Source organism: Camelus bactrianus, chromosome 12 (genome assembly GCF_048773025.1).
Source record: "Camelus bactrianus isolate YW-2024 breed Bactrian camel chromosome 12, ASM4877302v1, whole genome shotgun sequence".
NCBI classification, from domain to species: Eukaryota; Metazoa; Chordata; class Mammalia; order Artiodactyla; family Camelidae; genus Camelus; species Camelus bactrianus.
This window is the reverse complement of record NC_133550.1, coordinates 65,657,184-65,683,175: the sequence shown is the minus strand read 5'-3', so window position 1 is coordinate 65,683,175 and position 25,992 is coordinate 65,657,184. Positions and strand designations below refer to the sequence as shown.

Here is a 25,992-nt window from a genome sequence, read left to right as displayed (position 1 = left end):
GATCTTCCTTAATTTCTTTCAGTGATGTTTTGTAGTTTCAGTGTATGAATTGTGCACTTCTTTTTGTTAAGTTTATTCTGAAATATTTTCTTTTTGATACTATTGTAAATGGATTTTTAAACATTTTATTTTCAGAGTGTTCTTTGCAATTGTCTTGAACTACAGTTGATTTTTGTATATATATTTTTAATTTTGAAATGATTTTGTATATTGATATTGTATCCTACACCTTACTGAACTTTAAAAAAAATTATTTCTAGTAGTGGTGTGTGTGTGAGTATTCCCTAGGATTTTCTATGTACAAAATCCTGTCATCAACAAATAGAGATGGCTTTGCTTACTAGTCTCCAATCTGGAAACCTTTTATTTCTTTTTCTTGCCTAATTGCCATGGCTAGAACCTTCAGTACAATGTTGAATAGACATCTTTGTCTTGTTCTTGATCTTAGGGGAAAACTTTTACTCTTTTTATTCTTTTATCATTAAGTATGATGTTAGCTATTGGTTTTCATTGATGCCCTTTGTTAGGTCAAGGAAGTTCCCTTCTGTTTCTAGTTTGTTGAGTGTTTTTTATCATGAAAGGGTGTAGGATTTTGTGAAATGCTTTTTTGGCATCAGTTGAGATGCTCTTGTGTTTTTTCTTGATTCTATTAATGTGGAATATTACATTGATTTTTTTTCTATGTTATTTTAAACAATTTAAAAATTATGCTCTTTTGTGTTATTACAGTAACTTCATTTAATTAACTTGCCGTCAGCAACTTTTTCATAATATACACTGATTTTTATATATTCAGCCATCCTTGTATTCCTGGAATAAATCCCACTTGATCATGATGTCTAATTCTTTTTATGTGTTGCTGGGTTCCGTACGTTTGTGTTTTGTTGAGGATTTTTCCTGTGTTCATAAGGAATATTAGTCTTTAGCTTTCTCTTTTGATGTCTTTTTCTGGTTTCGGTATCAAAGTAATACTAACCTCATAGAATGTGTCGAGAAGTGTTCTTTTCTGTTTTGGGGGAGAGTTTGTGAAGAATTGGTTTTAATTATTCTTCTCAAATACTTGGTAGAATTCACCAGTGAACCTGTCTGGTCCTGGATTTTCTTTGCAAGAAGTTTTTTGACTGCTACTTCAATCTCTTGTTATAGGTCTGTTTCCTTTTCAGTCAGTTCCAGTAGCTTGCATCTTTCTAAGATTTTTTCCCATTTCATATAGGTTATTTAATTTGTTGACATACAGGTAATTATTCATAGTATTGCCTTATAACCCTTTTGTTTTGTTTTGTAAGGTCAGTAGTAACGTCCTCTCTTTTATTCTTGATTTTAGTAACTTGAATGTTTCTCCTTTTTTCTTGGTCCGTCTAGCTAAAAATTTGTCAGTTTGCTGATCTTTTAAAGAGCCAACTTTTAATTTTGTTGGATTTCTCTATGGTTTTTCTGTTATCAGTTTTATTTATTTATGCTCTAATCTTTATTATGATCTATCCTGGAGAATGTTCCCTGTACACTTGAGAAGAATGTGCATCCTACTGTTGTTGGATGGAGTGTTGCATAGATGTCTGTTAGGTCTAGTCGGTTTAAACTGTTGTTCAACTGTTCCCTTGTTGGTCTTCTGGCTAATTGTTCTGCCCATATTGAAAGTGAGTATTGAAATCTCCAGTTGTTATTGTTGAAGTGTCTATTTCTCCTTTCAACTTTATCAGTTTTTACTTCATGTGTATTTGGGCTCTGTTATTAGGTGCATATATGTTTATTTTACCTTCATTCTTTTTCTAATGCTCTTCCTTTCTTTATGTAGATTTGAGTTTCTGACCCACATGATTTTTTTCTTCTTTCTGAAGAATTTTAACATTTCTTACAAGCAGTTCTGCTGGTGTTATTTCCTCAATTTTTGTTTGTATGATAAAGTCTTTACTTGTCCTTAAATTTGAAAGGTATTTTGCTGGATATAGAATTCTAGGTTGGTGGGGCTTTTTTCCTTTTAATACTTTGAATATTTCAGTCTACTCTTTTCTTTGTTGTGTGGTTTCTGAAGATTAGTATGTATGCACCATACCTTTTTTTTTTTAATTGCATGTCATAAAATTTGTGTTGAAAACTAGCCATCTTAAGAATATGGCAGTTCTCAAAATCATATTCTCTCTCCTTTCCATGGTTTCTTTGTTTAGTGACTTTTCTAAACTAACTTTGTAAAGTTTGTACTATTTGTAATGTATGGCTGCTGAAGTCCCTGACTGGTTGGCTTATTGATCAGCTTATGATGGGACAGAGCTTTCCTTAAATGCCTGGACACAACAGTCTTCTAGTCTTTGCTGAGGGACTCCGTGTGTGTGTTGGAGCATTCCTTCAACACTCTACAAGGCGGTTGACAGCTCTACCTTGGCCTCCACTTCCTGCTTGTGCAGAGCCTCCAGGTCAGCCAGAGTGACAGCTTAGGGCCTTCCCAGGTCTTCCTAATCCAGCACAGAGCCTTGGACATGCTCACATCCCTTCTAAATCCTCCAGAACATGCGGGAGCTTCTCAAAGCCCCTGTGGACATCTCATTCTTCAGCTTTTCCATTTAAGCTTTTTGGTTAGTCTGTTATTTGCTCCACCTGTTATCCACCCTCTCAGGCAGCTAAAATTTTGAACAACAGTTGCCCCTGAAGTTTTTTCAACAAATGCCTTTTGATAATAGCTTGTTCTTACCGGGCAAACTCTGAATCAGTTCAAATACAGACAGCCTTGTGAGTGGGGTCTTTCAGGACGCCATCAGGTAAGTCACATGATGAAAATTTTCTGATGATGGGGCTCTGAAGGAGCTCCAACCTGTTCTCCACCTTCCAGTGGCTGGCAGGCTGCCAGGGTTTCACTGTGATGGCAGGCTGTTAGTTTCCAGGCTGCTGCAGGTTTGGGGATGAGGGGAGATGTGAACAGGGGAAGTTAAAATCCCACAGAGCTTGGTGTTCATACCGAAATTCTGGTGTCTTTCCTGAATAAGTGCTCCCCAGATTGCCTCAAACCTTTGGTTAATTTCCAGAGTCCTGAAACAGCTGGTTTTTACAGTTTTTGCCAGTGTTCTCATTACTTTTGTGGAGAGGAGTTTTGAGGTCCTGACTCCACCATTTCTGATGCTGTTGTCGCTAGCTCTGCCTCTGACTGTGCTTTGGATGTGCAGTGAGACGCTTTGGGAGAGCTCAGAGAACCCAACTCTCCCCCACGGCCCCCGTCTAAGAAATGGGTCAATGGTAGTTGAGGTGCAGGTGGATTTTCCTTTCCAAATACCTCTTTGTTTTCCCATTTTTGAAGATTGTTGAATCTGCTATGAAAACAAAGAGTCTAAAATCACAATTTTGTGTTCACTTTAGGAATAGTCTTTGAAACATTGGCATGAGGGTCATGACTAGTAGCATTTTTACAGTCCCTGGCTGTCCTTTCAGAAAGGGAATCGATTGGAAGTTGGTCAGGTCTGTCATGTGTGCTTGAAGATAACGTAATCTATTTTGTCTTACACCACAGGGATTTGGTGTGCTCAATGGCGATCGTACCAGATTGGCATACTTTGTATCCTCACACGCGAAAGTTCACACATTTAAGACCTCACTCTTCACCATGTAGAGTGTATTCGAGGAATGGCTTCCAAAATATGTTCAGACCTTCTTCAAGTGAGTACTCCTGAACAAATCACACCAACAGAAGATATCACTGTGTATGTTCAGTGTGTATGAGATTCTGCAAAGGCCTCACACGTCACTAGTCCTCACGATAAAGCTGTGACATAGATTCTGTTATTGTCCCTGTTTTATTTATAGGGAATCTGAGACACAGGTTTCTAAAGCCACTTGCCCAAAAGTTACATAGTTTTTAGGTGGCAGGTTGGGATTTAAACCTAGAAAGTGTGATTCCAGGATCCATGGAATTAACTACTATGTTATTTAGGATACTGCCTCTCTCAGTTTTTGCTTAGTTAATAGTCTTAATTTTTTTGAGTAGTTTTAGGTTATCAGAAAAACTGAGCTAAAGTGGAGAGAGTTCCTGTAACCTCTTCACTCCCCAGCCCGTCTCCCCATCACTCACGTTTGCGTTAGTGTGTTACACTTGTTACAACTGATGAGCCATTATTGATACGTTATTAAAGTTCACACCTTCTGTGTTGTATGTTCTCTGGGTTTTGGTAAATGTATGATGGTGTGTGCCACTGTTACCGTATCACACAGAGTAGTTTCACAGCCCTGAAAAATCCTCCGTGCTCCGCCCACTCACCCCTCCCTCCCCCCGCACGCAGACAACGTGGTCTTCCTACTGTCTCGGTAGTTTTGCCTTTCTCAGGATGTCATTTAGTTGGAATCCTACAGTCCGTAGCCTTTTCAGCTTGGCTTCTTCCACTTAGCAATATGCACTTAAGGCTTCTTTGTGTCTTTTCATGATGTGATAGTTCATTTCTTTTTATCTCTGAGTAATATTCTCTTGTATGGATGTGTAACAGTTTATTCACTACCGAAGGACATCTTGGTTGCTCTCATGCCGTGGCAGTTATGAATAAAGCTGCTGTAAACATTTGCATGCAGATTTTCGTGTGGACATAAAACTTTAACTTATTTGGATCACTCGGTTTTAAAGCAATAAAATTTGACGTTATAATTTCCCCAAAGTGTATGTCTTTTTATTTGTTCATTCCTTCCTCCCTCTCTTCTTTCACAAACATTTTCTGAGCCCTAATATGTGACAAGAATGTCACAGGTACTGAAGACAAAGAGATGGGTCCGATGGAGGGTCTGTCCTGGAAGAGCTCACAGTCTCGAGAGGGAGAGGAAGAACCCCAGGAGGGTGAGGCCAGTGCCCAGCAGAAGCACACGCGGGGCACTGAGTGCACAGCGCCAAGACTCAGAGGGACGTCACGAACGGCATGACTGGGTTTTGCCTTAAAAGCAGAGGAAAGGCATTCCCGCCAGAAGTCGCCACCTGGGCTCACCTACAGTCAGCGAGACTTTAATCACGTGGCCACAGGCATCTTTCACACGGCCACGAAACTCAGACCGTATTTCAGGTGGCCACGTGATGTGTCTGCCCAAGTCTCAGGGTGTCTGCTCGTAAGGAAAGAAGGGAGAATGGATATCGGGGGATAACTGGCAATTTTCAGCACAAACATTTATCATCAATGATACATCTGTCTCTGTCCACGCCTGCGATATACTTTGGATGTATCTTAGTTTGACTAACCTTCTGACAGTGCAGAGAAGGGGTGAAGTGGGGTTACTGAGTCGGAGCCCTTTCACACTCGTCAGTCTCACGGGCGCCACCAAGCTGCCTGCATGTTGCCGTGCATGACGTTTAAACCTACTTGCTTCTGAGTGTCCTTTTACATCTTGTCCATTTGATACTCAAAACAATATTCTGTTGTGATTTTAAGTTGCATTTCTTGAATGGTGAGGTTAACATTGAGTCTCAAGTTTATCAGGGTTCTGTCTTGTTCTCTTGTGAGCTGCCCTTTCATGCCCTTTGCCACTTACACACTGTGGGTTGGTCTTTTTAGTTATTTGTATGCGCCCTCTATTTTAAAGGTACTCATCCTTTATGGGCTTCGTGTGCCATCAGTATCTTTTTTCCTTTGTCATTTGATGGTATTTTTAATGGACTGAATTGTTTTTTCTTTTCTAAATAAAAATTATATGTATATTTTTATAAATACATTTAAATAAAAATTATATACATGTATGTAATGTCTCCTAGCACCCCCTTTCCTCTCCAGAGTTGATCATCATCCCATGCTTGGCTGGCCTCTCTTGGGTATGCCATCAGTGTGCACATGTGTGTAGCTATGCACTTGTAAATTTATGGTTACAATTCATGGAGTTAATCTGTGAGCCACAGATATTAGACACCTTGTTTCCTTTTAAGACTTCATTTTTTTTGCTTCGTGTTTGTATCTCTGTTTGAATACTTTCTACTGACCTGACTATATTCACTAGTCCTTTCTTCTGCCGTGGACGTGGTCTGCTGTTAAGCGAATTAAATGAGTTCATCACTTTGATACTGCGGTCTTAGTTTCTAGCTTTTTCACTTGCTTTAAAAAAATAGTTTTCGCCTCTTTGCTGAAATCCTCCACATGTTCAGCATGTTGTCAGTTTTTCCTTAATCTCTTTAACGTAGTTATTATTCTTTGTTTAAATACCTGATCGTTTCTACACCTGTTCTCACCGTGGGTCTCCTAGTGATTGTTTTGGCTCTTGATCAGGTCACCTTTTCTTATTTCACTCATCTTGCAATTGAAAAAGATTTAACTCCAGACATTTGGGTAAAGGACGGTAGAGACGGAGTAAATCATGTTTATCGCCAGAAAAAGGAATGCCCCTTCTGCTTGGGCTCCCAGTGAGATGGGCGGCGCAGTTCAGTCTCTCAGTTGGGCTGCGTTTGGACCTGGCTGTGGTTTTAGGTGGGTTCAAGTTACCCCTGGCTTCAGGTACTTCCCTGCAGCAGGTCTGGAGATCTGAGCACTGGGGAGACACCAGAGATCTCTGCCTCACAGTCCAGCCGCTGGCTAGCATATGGCAGGGAGCGCTCTGCTTTCCAGCCCACCTGCCACTTTTGGAGAATTTCTGGGGCTCTCTCTTTGTCCTTCGGCTCAGCCCCTAGCTTTGTGCACCTCAAGAGGTCTCCCTCAGCCCTGCCGCCCTGCCTGCAGCTCCGGTGGGCTACTGGGGTGCACGTGGTGAAGGCCCCGCGTGCTTCAGAGGGACTTGCCTTTGTTCCGTACTCAGCCCTGGGGGGCAGCTGCTGCCCACCTACGGAAGGCCCCATGTGCCATGCAGCACGTTGCGCAGCTCTCCTGCCTCGCTCCCAGCTTTGGGGCGCCACCTACGCCACTTGCGAAGACCCCAGGGGACGGGTGCCGACTTGCTCTGTGACTGAGGCTCTCGGGATGCAAATCCACAAGGCTGGTCCACGTGGCTACTATGTGGTTGGTTTCTTCTCTGTACCCCTGTCTAGAATGAAGTTACTTTACTTCCCAAGGCTCTGCAAGGATGGAAAGAGTCATAGGTCTTTTCTCTCTGAGGAGTGGCTGGTCCTTTCTGGGATTTAGTGTCTTTGCACCCTCAGTTTTCTGATAGGTTTCAAAAGCTCTCTCTTTTTAGCTTATCCTACTTGATCTCGTTAGGGTCAGAGTGACGGTCTGTTGTGACTTTCTGTATCCTAAACGGATGTAGAAGATTTTGCCAAATTGCCCTCCAGAACGATTCTATCCGCTTGTACTCCCGCTAGCAGGTTATGCAGTTTGGGCTACTGCTTTCATGTTGAATCTCAGAAGTTACGTTAGGCTTGTGAGATGAAAACTTTTCCTTCAAGTAAATTAAAATAGCTTCAAATCAATATTTTTGGATATTTTTATGTTAGAGTTACTGATTGCAGAGATGGGGCTTCTTGAAAAACAACTGGAAACACACATGAAGAATCTGAAAACAGATTTCAAGATGGAGAATAAATTACCAAGAGGGGTCCCTCTGTGATGCTGGGTGCAGGAGGGGGAATTCCAGGTGGGTGAGCAGAGGAAGGAATATACTGTTCACCAGCTGTTGTGGACTCCCGTGCCGCCACACGTGGATCAGCTGCTTCTGAGGTTCGTAGCGACAGAAACAGAGAGAGAAGCAGGGAGTGGCCCCCGCGCGTCTGGCATCCTCGGGATTCTTCCCCGCCAGGCTCTGTGCCGGTCCTCTTCTCCCTGTCTGCCCTCTCCCAGGTGAGCATCTGGCTCCATGTCCCAAAATACCACCTGTAACGAAACAGCAGCTCTATTCTGACCTCCGTGCCAAGATCCAGGTGGTGTCTGCAGTTGCCTCCCTGACCTTTCCATGCGGACTTCATCCAGCGGGCATCTCAGACACAAACTGGCCAAACAGACCTCCTGATGCCTGGTGTTCTCTATCCCGGGAAAGGGCACCACCCTTTATCTACTTCCTCAAGTCTGAGGAATTAGCCTTGATTTCATTTTCTCTTCACTCCCCTGCCCACACTGTCTCACCAAGCCAATCTCTCAGCGAGACCTTGTCAGCTCTGTTTCTAGGTTGTCACTCTACTCTGTCTCCTCCCCCGCCCCCCGCACATCCAGGGCTACCACCGCATTCAAGCCACAGTCACCTCTTGGATGCTTGGAGCTGCCTCCTGTCTGGAATTCCACCTCCTCATCTCTTGCCCCTGTGTAATCCACCCTCTACATAGCAGCCAGAGTGATTTAAAAAAAAACAACTTATATTAATAAGATCACTCTGCTGCTTGAACTCTCCCCAGCCTTCCCATTGCCCTTGGAGAAAACCTGGGTCCTTGTGCGGTCCCCGAGGTGTCACCCACCCTGATCTCAGCGATCACTGCTCCCCCCACCCCCAACCCCATCTTGCTCGACATGTGCCGCCGTCCATCTGGCCTCTTGCTTTCCTGGACGCATCAAGCTCACCCCTGCTCGGGGGCTCTACACCTGAGGCTCTTCTCCCCGTGGAGGGCATTCTTACTCCAGCCTGTCGGCTGCCTGCCTCATTGTATCATCGAACCACCTAGAGAGGACATCCCGAGCGCTCCATGTTAAACAGCTTCCCAGCTGCCCGCCGCCTCTTTGTTCTGTCCTCCTGCCTTTGTGGCCCTTGCCAGCACCTGCCGTTACCTTACCAGTTATTTCTCTGTTTCTTGTCTTCTTCTCCCCTCCAGAGTCTAAGCTCTACAAGAGCAGACCTTCCTGTCTCCTTCCCTGTAGTGCCTTCAGTGCCTGGAGCCTCGGCTGAAATACCATGGGTACTCCGAAATATTTTGTGAATGAATGAACTCCATGTCCTTAAAAGTCAGTGTTTCAAAGGCTCTCTTCTCCTCTTCCTGCTGGCGCGTTTCCCCCATGGTTCCCACATGGCGGTTTCCACACCTGCCTCTCCAGCCCCACCCTCCCTGACCTCCAGAGACATGCATTCACTTTTCAGATGGGCATGCCCGCTCAGATATCCCAAACTGAGCTCATGAGCTTTCCCATGAACTTTTCTCTTCCAGGTATCCATTGCTATCAACAAACTTCCCCAAACATAGAGGCTTGAAATCACAACAGTTGTCTGTTTTGCTCACAGATCTGCAATTTAAGCAGGTCCCAGAGACGGCTAGTTCCCTGTCCATGTGAGGGAGGTGCAGAGGCTGGGGGCGATTTGACATCCTGGGGTGGAATCATCTGAAGGCTGGTTCCCTCGAGTGCCCAGCAGCCGATGCTGGATCTTGTCTGGAACCTCCGCTGGGGCTGTTGGCCGGAGCATCTACATGCGGCCTCTTGTGTGGCTTCTTGACTTCCTCCCAGCCCTGGTGTGAGCATCTTAAGAGGACCAGGCAGCAGCTGTGGTGCCTGTTGTGACCTTGTCTTAGAAATCACTTAGCATCAATTCTGCTCTAGTCCCAGACTCACCCAGAGTCAAGGGGAAGGAACACATGCCCCACTCGTTGATGGGAAGAGAGTTAAGATGCTGCTGTAAGAAAAGCATGTGCGGTGCGCTCTTGTTGCGGCATCTTGGAAAATACTGTCAGCCCCATCTTCCCGAATTCCCTTTCTCAGTGAAGGATGTCGCCACTCACCCAGCCACCCACGCCGGACACAGGAGCTTTATCTCTTCTCCTATGTCACCCTGCACATCAAATCTGAAGATTCTGTGGACTTTCCTCCTCTATTCTAACGTATCTTGTATTCACCCTGGCTTTTCCCTCAATGACCATCACATCAGTGCAGACCTCTCTCGTTACTTGCCGGGCAGGCTGTGATCCCCCAGCATGTCTCACATCGTCCTCTCCTCCCCTTTCTGTTTCTCTCCCATGTGATACCAGAGTAAAATTTAAGAATGAAAACTGTGATGGCATCCTGTACCCAGGGCCCAAAGCCAGAGGACAGGACCGCCCGGGATTTGGCCCCTGCTGACTTCCCCGGTCTCCTCTCCCGGCTGATGCCCGCTCTGCTCACCCCCCTGTCTGTCCTCCACAGCAGCCCACTTCCCGCCCCTCCCGCTCTCAGGGAGCACAGCACTGCAGTTGAAGTGTCACTCTTGCCTCTAAGATTTTCCAAGGACCTTCATCCTGTCACCCCAAAGCAACCCCTCTGTGTTCTGGGTCCCCAGTGTATCCCAGTTAAGTGATCCTCTCCCTCGAGGAGGCTGTGGGCCTCATGAGCAAGCAAGCGTCAGGGGAGGTGGGCGTCAGCGATGCCACATGCTTTTTGGGAGGTTAGGGCACACGGCAGACCCTCACAGCACGGTGCCTGTGGGGGTGCTGGCCCACTCTCTGGTACCACCTCAGACAGAAGATGGCTCTGGCATCCTACAGCTGTGAGGACAGCCCTCAGGGCCTCTGGGAGGGCCCAAGGTGGCAGTTTAAGTCTATCATCTGGCCCAGGACACTCTGAGACTAAAGCCACCACTGACCTCATGCCAGAAGTTTCCATAGCTTGATAAGAAATTCTCACTGATAGGGAAATAACTAGAGTTAGTACAGAGTTAGGGCTCCTGCTTGGGAATAATTTGACAGCAGGTGAGCCGATGTTAAAGGTACTGAGCATGTCCAGAAGTTACTGTGTAAGACAGAGGTAGGCAGTGAAATACGGTCACCAAGCCTTTGCAGTCTCGTAAACAGTATCAGAGATTTACCAAACCACCATCGTGCTCGGCCGCCGCTTTCCCTCGTGGGTCATGAGATACTGAGATGGAATAATCATGTCTTCCTGCTAACGACACTCACTGGTACATGAGTTGATTTGTAGTTACTGAATCTACTTGCTTCTACAGCTGTTTTTATCTTAGATGGAGGGAAGGGAGGCTTCAAGTGTTACTTCAGCTTCCCTTTGGTGTCACAGGGACCCTGGGACCTAAACCGTTACAGCCAGGACTCTTTTTCCTCCCGAGAAGTGCAAGCCCCTGAAAGCTCCTTAGAGCTCTCTAGTGTCCAGCTGACCTCACCTCTTCCTTGTCTTTGAAAGAGTAATGATGTAGACTTAAGAATTACATGTTTTCCTTCAAAAATTGGCACGGGGATGAAAAGTGGATATAATAGTTTGAAGATTTATTTGAGATGATATTGATTCTTAACTAAATTTTATCCCACGATCCAGGTTTTTCACTTGTAATGAGACAGATCCTTTTTAGGGAAGATTATCTTTGCCTTTCTTTTCTTTCTAATGTTATTACTATGATTTTATATTGATTGAAATATAAGTTTCAGAGGTGAAAAAAATGACTGCACATTTGCAAGTCATCTACTTATAAACCTAGATATGGTAGAAGAAATACAGTTTTAGGAGTTTGATTCTAGTCCACAGTGAAACAGTTTTTAGCATCTTAGCTTTAAGCATGTTTATTAAATAGCCGTCTCTCTTTTCTAGCCACAGCTGTTGCAAATCCAATACTGTCATCCTTAGATGTTAAACGGATTATATTTCAAAAAATTACTGATAAAGGAGATGAGTTGAAAAAAGCCTTTCACCTGCTCGACACCAGTAACAACATGACGGTGTCAAAGAATGAACTGAGAAGAATCATCACAACCTTCCTGCTGCCTCTCACCAGAGAACAGTTTCAACATGTGCTGGCTCAGGTAACTGCAGAAAAGATGCTGCAGATTAGAGGAGCGTGTGACCTAGTCTGGCTTCCCCCTCCACTGCCCCAAATAAAGTTTTCTCACAATCCACTTAATTAAATTCTGGCAATTTGGGATGGTCATCATGTACTTGGGGCATATTTTTGTGTGTAGCACTATGACAGCCTTTTTCTTTCAGTTTTTTTTTTTTAAGGCTTCCATATAAAGAGTATTTGGTCAACTTATGTTTTGGACCTTAGCATTTGCATTCATCCATGCCTCAAGTGGTTATTGTACAACTACTGTACGCTCAACCCAGCACGGAGCAGGCAGATAGCTTTTGGCCATTGTTTCTTCAAATATTTTTCTTCCTCATCCTCTCCTCTCGCAGACGCTTTGGTGTTGTCCTGCAGACCCCGAGGCTCTGTTCAGTTTTTAAATATTTTCAAGGTACAGAGTATCCATCCATCTTCAGGCCCCCTGGCTCGCTCTTACTATCTCCATTGCTGTGAAGCTCTTTCAGTGAACATTTAATTTCAACATTGTATTTTTCAGCTCCAGAATTTTCATTTGGTTATTTTTTTGTAATTTCTATTTATTTACTTCGATTTATTTTTTTCAATTATAAGCATATTTTTTAAAAAGTCTGAGCATACTTAGAATAGCTACTTAAAGATCCTTAATCTGATATTTCTAACATCTGGGTCATCTTAGGTTTGGCCTGCTTTGATTTTTTTTTTTTCCCCTTAAACATTTCTCTGGTTCTTCATTAAAAAAATTTTTTTTTCTTCAGGGGAGGTAATTGGGTTTATTTATCTGTTTTTAATGGAGGTGCAGGGGATTGAACCGAGGACCTTGTGCATGGTGAGCCCACACCATACCACTGAGCTATATCCTCCCCCTGGTTCTTCATTGTTGAGTGTAGTTGGGTGATATCCCGACCAATGCTAGCCATTAGAAGTATAATGTGGGCCATATATGTACTTTTAAATTTTCTAGTAGCTACATTACAAAAATAAGAAAGAAATAAGTGAAATTTATTGTAATATTTTTACTTAACCAAATATATCCAAAATATGATCACATTTCAACATGTAATCACTGTTTAAAATTGGTAATAAGGTATTTTACATTTTTTTCTGTGTGCTAAGTCTACAAAGCCTGGTGTATATTTACACTTACGGCAGACCTTAATTCTGACACTAAACATCCATTGGAAATACTGTCTCTATTTTTAGATTTCGTAAAATCTGCAACTGAACTACGAGATTCTTACACCCAGTTGTTCAAACTTAGAAGTTTTCCAACAACTGAATTAATTTTAGAATTTAAATTAACTAGCGTCAACTGTAACAGCCGGGCCAGTTCATCAACTGCCCTCCCACACTTCAGGCGCTCGGGCGTCACCTGCGCGCGGCTGCCCATTGGACGGCGCTGGGCTCTGGGCGCTGCGGGCACAGTGCTGTGGGGGCCCCGCTTCCGTTGTGCTCCTCCAAGACTGTCTGTGCTTCTGCTTTGGCAGGAAGTGAACTTGCAGGTTCGGTCTCTCTTGCTGGGCAGTCACTCAGCTCTTTTGTCTTTAGCTGGGACTCGTTGAGTCTGACCTGCACACGCGTGGTTCAGGCATCAGCTAGAGACCCGGACACAGACAGTGGGTCTCCTCCCCGTCTCTCTCCTGTGAGACCCCCCCTCACATTTTTAATGGCTGTGCTTGCTTTGGGTTCTGTGTGCTGGGTCTTCGGGCCAGAAAGACGCTTAACACTTTGCAGAGTCAGACGTTATTTTGCAGAGTGTTGAGCGGATGTTTCCAGATGCCGAGACTCGGGCTTTCGCCTTTGCCGGGAACGTCACAGAAGAGCTGCTGGATTCTTCTCACCGCAGCTCGTAAGGCCCGCGTGACTTCGGTCTGCCCATTACTGCCGATGTTCGCTTTGGCCAGCCGATTAAGAGGGGCTCTTCCAGCTCCATCTGTCTTTCTCATGGTAGAGTACTCTTCATCCACTTTGTAATTAACAGGAGTTTTGTGAGAGACGCTTTGAATCTGTGCATATCTGCCATTCCTCACCAAACTTGCATTTACTCATTATGTTTGCAGGGACTCAAGACTTCCTATTTTATTAAGTGGGTTATGATTCGTTACTTTCATTATTTATTTTGATGTTTAAATTATCCCTAAGTTAGCCAGCAGGAGCCTCTTCATGCTGGTTTCTAGGTCCTTTGACACGTCCCCATCATTCTTCGAACACTTCCTTGCTTTCTGATGCAAGACATTCCAAACTCACGTGTACTCTCCCTGCCTCAGCTTTAGAATCATCCATTTCTCCAAAGAGCTCTGGTTCCTTTTAACGGGAAAAGGTACCCAGAATCTGGGGTCTGGGCACGAGGGCTGCTCATTGCCACTGGATGTCACTGCCCCAGGCCCTCCAGGTGGGCAGAGCTCCAGGGGATACATTCCCCACCCCAACGTGTACCCACACATGTACATCTACATCCATTTCTATATCAGTCTCTCTATAGATTGAAAACCATGAGTTCAAACAATACCACCAATTCTCAGCTAGCGCTCCAGGGTTCATTCTCATTTTCTCACCTTCCGTATTCGTAACTACCTTTTCAGACCACGAGAAACTTGGCTTCTTTTACTCTCAGTATATTTAATTCTTTGATCAGTCTCCCTGGCCTGTGACTCCTCTCCCGTCTCCAGCACTCCCCTTCCCCCACGTGGGTGCCCTCCTCACCCCACTTGGGCTCACACACTGGTCTGGACCTCCATGGCTCCCATGTTGCGGACACCATTCTTCTCTGCCCCGTCTAACGACTTTAGGATGGAATTGTTGGGGAACAGACAGGGAAGAAGGGAAAGGAAAGAAAGATGAAGAGTTTTCTGCTTCTTTAAAAATGTTTCCCCTTTATTCACTTCCAAAATTTCACAAATAGTACATTTTGATTCTTTCACATGTCACCCTTTATTGTATCTACATTTTAAATTAAGGCTTTATTAAAATACAAGTTATGTATCATAAAATTCACCATTTAAAAATGTACAAGTTTGTGGTTTTTAATATATTCACAGAGTTGTGCAGCCGTCACCACTATCTGATTCCAGAACATTTCATCGCCCCTGAAGGAGAGTTTGTATTCATTAGCAGTCACTCCCCCTTCCCCTGATCCCGATGATGGACTTTACGTCACAGTAGATTCATACAAATGGAATAATACAATAGATGACCTTTAGTCTCTGGCTTCTTTCACTAAGCATAATGTTTTCAAGCATGAACAAGTACTTCTTTTAATGGCTGAATAACATTCCATTGCATGGATACACCACGTTTTATCACCATCTGTTGAAGGACCTTTGGGTGGCCTCCACTTTTTGGCTTTTGTGAGCAATGCCGCTCTGAAATTTCACGTACAAGCGTTTACGTGGACATACATTTTCACTTCTCTTGGGCACGTACCTAGGAGTGGAATTGCCGAGTCACGTGGTGATGTTCTTTTGCTTTTAAAGAACATTTGTCCTCGCAAACATTGCATCAGTTTCCTCATAAACTTGATTTCACTGATACTTTATACCAAGTGGAAAGTTAAAATATTATTTCCTGCTAATGTCTCCCTATATTCCTGATCTAATGTTAATTAAAAAATTTGACAACCTTCCCAAGCTAACCAGCTCTTCAGGAAGAGGGAAAGTACACTAAACGTGAAATGTGTAGCCATTTTCAAAAGCTACATCTGTTTTTAAAATAAATCACTGAGAACTGTAGAACTTCAGAGACTTTAAGAAGCAGGTTCTGGTAGTCTATCTTCAATGATAAGCATGTTTTTCTAGAACCTTCAGCCCCTGTGACCATGTTTAGCCAGGGAGGCTGGCATGCGGTGTATTTTCAGGAGTCCGGGTTCACTGGGAAAGAAGGGCCGGGCTGCTCCTACAAATCCCGGGACTTCTCAGCATGTGCGACTTCTAGATCTTGTAATGACTATTCTGCGTGGTGATACAAACTTTCTTTTCCAATGGTTAATAAAAGCCTAACTGGAAACGTATAAAACTGGTAAAATATTTCACAAGCAGCTCACCTTTAAAATTAGAAAACAATTTTCCTATTACAGTGAATTTTAAATTTCATTTCAATTTTTAATTTTCAAGTTTTAATTTTATTTTGAGAGCCACATCAAGAATGTTTGGACCTCGGGGTGTCATGGTGACTGAGGATCAAGGCAAGAACGATGAGGAGGCATTGCTTGTGACCTGCCCTGCACCTTAGTTTTCACTGACAGTAATAGGAATTTTTAAAAAATGTGGCCTCAGTCTCTGAATATTAATATAACACTTTAAAAGAAGTTGAATTGGTGAACAGATTCCAGAGAAGGAGAACAAAGTCCTGTTCTCGTCCTAGTGGTTGTGCCGGGCTGGGGAAAGAGAAGTCTTTGAAGACACCTGTCAGCATACTGGCGTTCATTTACAAACCACGCTCCCCCAGCCCCAGCCTAAGAATTTGCTTTCAGTGATTCATCAGGGGGCGGCTTTGATTCTTAGACGTTTTGGCCAGAATCACAAATACTGGAGAGGCAAATCCTTAGCAGAATCTCTCCTTTTAGACTAAATTCTTGGGTTTTCTAAGGGCTTAGTTTTGGAGACAAGTCATTGCAAAAGTTGTCTGCCGCCTCAGAATTTGCATTAGATCATAAGTAACAATATGGAATACCACGAAAGCTTCAACAGGTTGATGGACTTTTTTCTTTTTTTTTCCCTTCTTTCCTCCCTCCCTCCCTCCTGTCTTTCCTCCCTCCCTCCCTCCCTCCTTTCTTTCTTTCTTTCTTTCTCTCTTTCTTTCTTTCTTTCTTTCTTTCTTTCTTTCTTTCTTTCTTTCTTTTCCTCCCTCCCTCCCTCCTTCCTTCCTTCCTTCCTTCCTTTCTTTCTTTCTTCCTTCCTTTCTTTCTTTCTTTCTTCCTTCCTTCCTTCCTTCCTTCCTTCCTTCCTTCCTTTCTTTCTTTCTTTCTTTCTTTCTTTCTTTCTTTCTTTCTTCCTTCCTTCCTTCCTTCCTTCCTTCCTTCCTTCCTTCCTTCCTTCCTTTCTCCTTCCTTCCTTCCTTCCTTCCTTCCTTCCTTCCTTCCTTCCTTCCTTCCTCTCTCTCTCTCTCTCTCTTTTTTTTTTGCAAGCAGGGTGGTTAGTATAATGGGCTCTGAAGTCACAGATTTCTGTGACTTAATGACTTAATGGCAGCCCCAGGCAGGGAGGTCACACCTGTGCTCTGAAATGCAGAACATTTCAGCATCCTCAGGAGGTGGTTTTGGGTTAGATGAGTTAAAACCGAGAGCAGCGCCTGTGCCCGTTTATAAAGTGTGAGCTGTGCAGGCGTAAGTTTCTTCCCTTCCTCGCGAGCGCTGTCACCACCGAAACGGTGAGGGTTCCCAGCCTTGGAAACTGCACACTGCACCTGGTCTTGCCCTTCTTCTGTAAGATTAGGGGAACTTTGAAGTGTCTGCCCAAATTATATATACTAAAAAATGCCCTATCAGAAATAGAAGCGCTGTGTGTCCTTTCCAGGAAAAGGCTCCTCAGAGGCCCACCCTGTGAACCCCTCTCCCTCTGGTCCCATTTCCTAGTTCTGCATGTTTTAAATGGTAAAGAGGAACTCGTCCTTTGGGGAAGACTGAGGTAACCGTGCTAGGCTTTGAGGCTGGAAGTTTAAGCGCTAAGTCAACTTGGTTGTATAGGGTTGGGGGCCGTTCAGCTCTCTGGGAAATCGTACTTTGTGTATTTGCATGAAGCTTAGTAAAGTATATTTATATTGATTATGTATTTATTTTAATTTTAGTTTCATGATACTCTTTGGGAAATAGCTATTTTCACTTTTTTAAAAAATTGACTTTTTATTTAGAAGTAATTTCAAACCTCCAGAAAATTTGTGAGAATAAGAGTAATACAGATAATACCCATAGAACCATTACCCACATTTGCTGGTTGTGAGTGTTTCATCTCATTTGCTTCTCCAGTGCACTTTCATTATGTGTGTGTGTGTGTACAATATATGCAATACGTAATGTGTACATAATGTTTTTTTCTGACCCATCTAACAGGAAGTTGCTTGTATTATGGTTCTTTACTTCTAAATACTTCAGCGTGTATTTCCTTAAGAATAAGAACTATTCCCTTACATAATCACCGTACAGTTATCAACTTCAGTAAATTAAACTTTGAGATAATAATGCTTTTATTTAATCTGTAGTCGTACTGACCCACTTGACCCAATGATATCCTTTATACAATTTTAAACTTAAAGTTGACCTTTTTTTACCTTAAAAGCATATGAAAGTTCACATGACACTCAGAGGATAAATTGTGCTGTGGCCTCAGACTCTTGGGAAATATATTTGTGTGTGTGTATATATATATATACACACACACACACACGTATACAAAAATACCTATATATATATACAAAATATATGAGAATATGTTTGTACTAATTTTACTTTATTTTTTGGATAGATCTAGATTTTAGATAATTTGGTAGACTACTTGTTGACTTTTAGCTGAGCAGAGATGAGATGACTTTTAGCAGAGCAGAGATGAGCGTTCTGGCATTCACGCTGTTTGTGCCTGTTGTGCTGAGGACGCGTGTCAGCTCAGAGCCCTGGGTTAAACACTGGAAGTGTCACTGGAATGCCCACCCCCACGTCGTGAGCCTGCTGTGCTGGCCACTGCCCAGATCCAGAGTCTCTGACCGGCTGTCATTCTTCTCGTTTGCGTGTAGATCCCCCTCACCAGCTCTGGCGCCGTTCCGTACCTTGAATTCCTGTCCAGGTTCGGTGGAATTGACCTGAATATAAATGTTATAAAGAGGTAAGTTTTTTTCCTCGTATGAAAATGTGAAATTTGGAATGGTAAGAGTTAGGACATGAGGTCATGAGAGCTGATCATGTCAGCAGATACGTATGGGAGATGTGAGGGAACAGCTTTGTCCACATAGAATTTAATGGAGTTAATCCTCAGTCTAAAATTTACTTAGAGAAGATTCTAACATCTGTATAGGGTATATTTCAGAACAAGAGAAATAATACTTACTGTATTAAGAATGGAAACATAGCAAATTAAAACCAGATTAACATATTTCATATGCAGTGTATTTCAGATTTGGAAATAAGGAATTTTCACTGAAGTAAAAATATTAAGATGCCAAATTTAAAATGTGTTTCTTATATACATTTTAAGTGTATTTCTTTGGAAAGCGATCATATTTTGGTAGCTAGAAATAGATGAAACATTTTTAGAAAGAACTTGGTAGGAGCTCCTTTTTATTTAATAGCTGTAACATGAGCGTGGGGCTCATTTGCTTTGTTTGCAAAACGAGTGTTCAAGTCTGAACCTTAATGTCTCTCTCAGCTGTAAAGTTCTTTGATTCTAATATGTGATTTAGGAAATACTGTTTTAGTAAACAAATTATTTACCCAGATTATCTAACTCTAAGTGAATAAGCACCATTTTTTTCAGGCATTATGTAAATGATTATAAAAATTAAATTGGTCCCAAAATGTTAGCAAGTTTTGGTATTATAGCTTTTATGATTGAATCCGTCGTGGATGCAGCTTAGGTGTGAGAATTAGTGCAGCAGTGGGGCGGGGGAGATGGGGAGTTGTTCAGTGGGTGTGGAGGTTCAGTTGTGTAAGATGAGCCAGTCCTAGCTATCTGGTGCACAGCAGTGTGAATGTACTTAACGTTACTGAACTGTATGCTTAAAAATGCTTAAGATGGTAACTTTTATGTCATGTGTTTTTTTACTACAATGAAAAAAAGAAAAGAAAAGAATTAGTGCAGCAGCTCACACAAGAATGACAGAGTATTAGCCGCTCCATGATCTGGGGCTTCTTTGTGCTCTGATCAGTTGATGCTCCATATTTGGTGGACAAGATAACTTCCAGGTTCATTCGAAAGAGTGACTGGTCATTATATAGGCTGCATATCCATATCCTTGACCTAAAACCATCCCCATTTGTGGGGTAAGTTTGTTGGATGGACAGTAACCTAATTTGAATATTCTTTGTTGAAAAAAGCTAAACAGTTGGAAAAACTGAAAGCAGGAGAGTTCCTTTTTGTTTGTGTTTAATTGTGATACCTCGGTCTAATAATGAAAAGTATGATAACTTACTTCCTTAAACATAAAAGGCTAAATATTTAAACTAAAATTTTCTGACTTACTCTGAAGTCAGAAAGATTTCTTAGTCTGAAAGATTTCTGACTTACTCATGAAGTTAAATTCTCTTTATTGTTGGCCATGCATTATAGTGCATAAAGACATCTCTTCTTAGTACTATGGCAGGCTATCTCCATGAACAACACTTCCATTGAAAACAACTAAAATGGTGGATAAAAGGTAAAATATTTTAATACATTAGTGACCTGGCAAAAAAGTAATTCTCAGAGGCTATACATGCAGTAAAAATTGGAATCCAGAGAAGTAAGCTTTCTATAAAGCCAGCTTTTTCCCTGAGGGTATTGGCCAAATCTTGATGAAGTTGTGTTTCAGTTTTGTTGGCTATTTGGAGTGAAGGGGACAAGAGACAAGGCTGACAAGATCTGCCCAAGGTATTGGAACCTAATAGAAGACCAGGGCACATACTGTTGGGACCCCTATACTCTCTTGCAAGGATAATTTACAAATATAAACTCACATCACAGAGGGCACAAGGAAACCTACCTGTTTCAACACTGGCATTGGGTGAATAGGGGAAAAATTGTAATCACAAGTTCATTTTCATGAAAATCTGTGCCTAAAATAATGCTACCCATGTGGTCTGAAAAGTCTCAGGCTAGGAACTTACTTAAAACTGCTCTTGGACTGGGTGTGCCCTTCTGTAGAGGAATTCATCTACAACGTAGCCCTTGTCCAGGATGTCCAGAGGTAATATGTCATAAAAAACAATCTTGAAAACCATGAGGAAACAGAACGAGGCCTGCAAGCAAATAACAATAACACCCAGTAGAATCAGATCTCCAAACACCTGGAATACTGCAACCATGAGATACAGAATCTAAAACCAGTGTTTTACAGTCTTTAAAGAAATGAACGGATGGATTCAATATATGAATAGGAAACAAGAGGCAATAAAAATAAAGATTTAAAGACGTACAATATAGAACTTCTGGCACTGAAGGATACGATTATTGTAGAATAAAATTCAGTGGATGGGTGAAAGTAGTGGATTAAACACAGCTGAAGAGAGCATTTGTGGAGTAGAAAATAGATCTGAAACTATTATCCAGAATGCAGCACAGGAAGGCGGAGAGGTGCGAAACATGGAGGTCAGAGGTAGCTAAGCGCATGGAGGGTGGGAAGAGGGGGCCTCGTGATACGTCCTATTGGATTTCCAGATACCTAAGAGAAAGAGTAGGACAGACTCTGTATGTGAAGAGATAATGGCTGAGAATCTCAAGCCAGATAAATAAAAAGGAATGCCTGTCTAGATGTGTCACATGTATCACAGTGAGCCTGCAGAACATCAAAATCAAAGAGAAAATACTAGAGGCAGTGAGATGAAAAACAGAATTGACTTCAGAGGAGTGACAGTTGGACTGACACGAATGTCTCAACAGTGACAATCAAAGGTATGAGATTGTGGGAAAAGCTCCTCGGTGTGCTCAACTATAATATTTGCCATCCTAGAATTCTATACTATTTTTGTAAGAATAGAGTGAGAGCTTTTACTGTGGGAACCCCTGGGAGCCTCTCCTCCTCTTGCCCTTGTATCTGCCCGTCCACTGATACCAGAGTATTTGCAAAAGGAAGATACTTCTGGCACTCTTGCCTATGGTGTTCGAGGTTACCTTTGACTTAGATCTTGTAGACTTTCTTCACACTGATTTGTATTAAATGAGGCCACCTTTGCACTGCATTATCTGCTTATTAGACCTGGACTCAATCCTAGGACACTGACAGAGTTGTAGTTCAAATTCCCTGAATTCGTGACAGTGGGACTTACTATTCTGGTCACAGCCCTTCCCGTCTGGAAATATGGTTTGAGAGGTCACATTTTGTATCAGCCAAAACTTAATACCCTTGACAGCATAGAGTGAACACAACCCAGGAAATGTGTGCCATCTGTTCTGCCCTGGCCATCTCAGCCTTTCCAGAACTGTCTGACATAAGGAAGTTCCTGAATGTCTGATGGTGGTTGATTAAGGATGGAGCTAACATGAAGATTAAAGAGGACGTTTTGTGTCAAAAGACATTTAAGACCTAGAATGATACCAAAAAGTCTATGCCTCTGAGGGTATGAGAGCTGGAAGGACTATTGTGGGCTATTTATCTACCATGGAGGCCCTCACGTCATCTATAATAATGTTAGTATCATCAGTAACCCTTGAGAAATATCCAAGGAATTATTCTACTTAAAATGAGAAAATCGAACCTTTGAGATTTGCTTCTGATGGATGTGCGGGGAATTCCTGCTTATGGGCCGAAAGTGTCTCCTGCTTTGATGGTCTGTGTGGCTCTCAGCACAGTGCTGCCTGCCTTGAAGGACAAGCACAACCTTCCAGGCACACAGCAATCAGAACAGAGGTCAGGAGAAGCTTTGGGAAGCTTTCTGAGCACCACGCGATAAGGTTCACTATTCTGAAGAGCTTACTGAAGAACCTGAGAATTACGCTGAAGCTAAATTCATTCACAAGACCATATATTGCAAAATTCTTTTGCTGGAACAGGTACCACAAATTCAAGTGGATAAAGCAAATCACAGCAGCAGAGTGTTCGTCAACAGAGCAGGTGTGACGTTAACTTGAGGCAGGTAGGCTGGGGAGGCAGAGAAGAAAGGAGGAAACAAGGCTTTTGGCCAAGAGAAGCGGGATTTGGAGGGGGAGATTGCCGCAAAGAAACAAGCAGCTAAAGGAACTCCAGAAAAGAGTTAAGACGTTCAAACAAAAGAAAAGGAGCGTTCTGCGCCTTGAATCTGTGTGCCTCTGTAGGTCAGTCCAGTTTGGACAGCTTGTTTGAATTTCTGAAGATTAAAGACATGATGAAAGTCAGTGAGAAACATTTAAAAAAACAGAGACATTTCAGACAAAAACTGAGGTAGTTCACTCCTGCAGATCTTGACTAAAGGAAATTCTAAAAGTTGTGCTAAAGGCAGAAGGAAAGTGATCCTCCTGGGGTCTGCAGGGCCCTCTGACCTGGCTGTCCCCACCCCCCAACAGGCGCACTGCTACTTTCCTCTTTGCTCACTGTGTCCCAAAGCCAATGGCCTTCTTGTTGCTCCTGTCTTAGGGCCTTTGACAGGTGGTTGCCACCGTCTGCAGTGCTTCTCCCCAGATAAGGCTGTAGGTCACTCTGCTCACACCCATGAAGTTAACACAGAAGTGTGATTTTCTTAATCTAGAATGTGAGCGCCGTGAAGGCAGGCAACTTGATCAGTTTCATTTATTGATGAATGCCAAACCCCTAGGACACCATTTGGCACATAGTTGGTGCTTAATATATATTTATTGAATAAGTGGATGGAAAAACAGCAATGACAACCAACAAATGAGGTCTACAGGCAGCAACCTGACATGGATGTAATATTGAGTGAAAGAGGAAGAGACAAACGAATGCTTCTGTTCATATGTGAAGTTCAAAAACAGACCCACTGAATCCTATATTGTTTAGGGATACATATCTAGGTGGTAAAATTGTAATAAAATAAAAGTAAATGCTATCAGAAGAGCTAGGATAGAGGTTACTACCAGGAGGAGAGGAAGTATGATTGGAGGAGGGCAGATGTGGGGCTCTTTGTGTTTGGCTTTACGCCTTGATTTGAGTAATTGTTAAACAGGTGTTTGCCTTAATTGTAATTAAACTCTGCAAATGTGCTGTATGTACTTTTCTGCATAGAGGTTATACTTCATAATAACAATTTAAAACTCAATGAATTGAATAAACAGATTAGACATAGCTAAAGGAATGAGTGAACTGGAAGATCGGGCAGGAAACATTAGGCAGGATGCAGCACACAGACAGACGGTGTGATGGAGCCTTGAAGCCCTGTAAGGTCTGTAAGCTCTGGAGTAACGAGGGATGCTGTGGGCTAAGAGCCAGAGGAACAGTGGCTGAGGATTTTCCAGAACTGAAGAAAGGTACTATTCCATGGATTCAAGAAGTCAAATCTCAAACAAGATTAAAAACAGAGGTGAGGGCAGAACCAGAGACCAAGAGGCCAAGAGATCTTAAAAGCTGCCAAAGGGCAACATCTGCACAGAAGTGACTTCTGAGTAGTCACGCTGGAAGCCAGGTGAGGGCGGATTAATGACTACGATGTGCTGGAAGAAAAATCACTGCAATCCTAGAATCGTATACCTGAAGAAAATATCTTTCAATATTGTTAATACTGAAATAAAGACATTTATTGAAACAAAAGTGGATTTGGCCCCCAAACCCAGGACAAGTAATTCTAAACATGTACTTTAGGTAGAAGGAAAATGATCCCAGATGGAAGGTTTGAGATAATGCAGGAAGGAATTCCAAGTGAAGCTGTGTAGTTAATGTGAATCCCTGCTGACCACAGGGAACACTCGTGACTGTAGGAAATAATGATGGCTTCTGGAATCCAAAAATAGAATTAGAGCACATGATAGTAGTAATATATAAATTGAGAGGAGGGACTGGAGTTAAAAATCTAGAGTTGTTACACTGTCCAGTAGGAAGATGAAAGTTTGGATTAACTTGAGACTGAAAAATATGCTGGTTGTAATGTCCAGAGCAATTACTGCAAGCTTAAAAATGCGTGTATAACTCCCAGACGTACAGAGGTACAAAAATGGAATGATAAAGATGGAATCAACCCAAAAGAAGGCAAGAAGCAGCGGAGGACAGGTAGAAATCCGGAACAAATCAGTCAATAGAATAAAGAAACCTCTTAAAAGACAAAGCTAGCAAACAATAAAATCCACTAAAAGAAAAACCTAAATGTTAAGTTTATAGAAAGGTTAAACGTGAAAGGATTTAAGAAGACATACCATTCAAATAAATACTCATCTAGAGAAAGCTGGTGTCACCAAGTTAACATCAGGCGATAGCCGGAGCTCCCCGGAAGCAGACACTGAGATGGAGGTTGGGGTGCAGACTTTCCAGAGGAAGCCCTGGCCGAGTGCGGAGGAGGGAGCCAGGAGGCTGGGCTTGGGAGGGTGGCCTCCTGGCCTCCCGGGCAGGGAGGGACGTCTCCACTTCCCCAGTGGATGGTAGGTACACAGGCATGTCTGACTTTCATTCCTTAAACATATGTTGCAAATAGTGTTTTGTATCTATTCAATATATAATTAAAATAATATTAAATACATTACATTTAACATAGGATCCTAAGGCTGGATTCCTGGTTTCCTCTTTAACTCGGCCGGGGCACTTAACCTCTCTGAGCCTCAGTTTCCTCCTGTGTGAAATGAAGTTATTGTCTGTGTGAAGCGCTCCGACGGTTCCCCTACCCCAGCATGAAGTCCAGTTTCCTTATCACGGTCCCCAGCACCACGGGGCTGTGTCTGCCTCCATCTCTGAACTCACCCCACGTTCCTTGGCCCTGCTTGGAGGGCCCTGGTCCCCTCGGCCCCAAAGTAGCAGCCCTGGGGTGTGCCAGGCTCCTGCCCGCTCTGGGCTTCATGCTGCTGCGTGATCCCTTCTTTGCCTGGAGAGCTTTTCCTCCGAGTAGAAGGCTCCTGATGGCTCCTGAGGGCTCCTGGCTCCTCGGCTTGGGGGTCTCTGTTCACATGACTGTTGTCTGCCCCCCCAGAAGCGTCGGCCCATCTCCCCCAGTCTCTGGTCCATCCCTGCCTGCCTTTATTGTCCTCACAGTAGTCATTATTATTTCAGCTCACATTACTTATTTGATTGCTTGTTTCCTGTCTGTCACTGTCACTAACATTAAGCTTTTTCAAGATTAGGAACGGTGTCCTGCTCAACCTGGTGTAGGAGGCGCTGGATGAATACTGTAAAGTGTCCTCTGTCACCCTCTACCCTGACCCTAGCCCTACAGTTTGTTCCAAAGAGGGGCTTCGAAGCCGTTAATAGATACACAGATAATACAAAATCAAAAATAGTTAATAAAAGCAGATGGAAATGGGGGAGGGTATAGCTCAGTGGTAGAGTGCGTGCCTAGCATGCACAGATCTTGGGTTCAATCCCCAGTACTTCCAATAAAATAAATAAACAAGTAAACCTAACTACTTCCCCTGCTCCCCACCAAAAACCAAAAACCAAAAATAAAAAAACAAAAGGGAAAAAAAGTGGCTAAGAAAAGCAGGCAGAGCCAAGGGGTGGTACAGATGTGCACCCATCCTAAGTCCTTTACGGTGTGGGTACGAGAGCCCCGCGGAGTGAACGGGGGGCTCCCGGGGGGCAGAACACTGCAGCAGCAGAGGGCTGGGGGTGGGCTGCGAAGCCAGAGCACCTGGGTCTGAACCCGGCACCGCAACCTCTGCA

General features: G+C 43.0%; 1 protein-coding gene across 1 annotated transcript in view; it reads left to right on the top strand.

Moving 5' to 3' along the window:
* The window catches only part of EFCAB6 (EF-hand calcium binding domain 6), a 207,698-nt gene that overhangs the window by 15,717 nt on the left and 165,989 nt on the right, over positions 1-25,992 (top strand). Inside the window, exons 3-5 of the mRNA XM_010960181.3 lie at positions 3,497-3,642; positions 11,358-11,569; positions 18,307-18,395. Coding sequence (XP_010958483.2) covers positions 3,513-3,642; positions 11,358-11,569; positions 18,307-18,395 — 431 coding nt within the window. The 5' untranslated portion in view covers positions 3,497-3,512. The remainder of the gene's footprint in view (positions 1-3,496; positions 3,643-11,357; positions 11,570-18,306; positions 18,396-25,992) is intronic.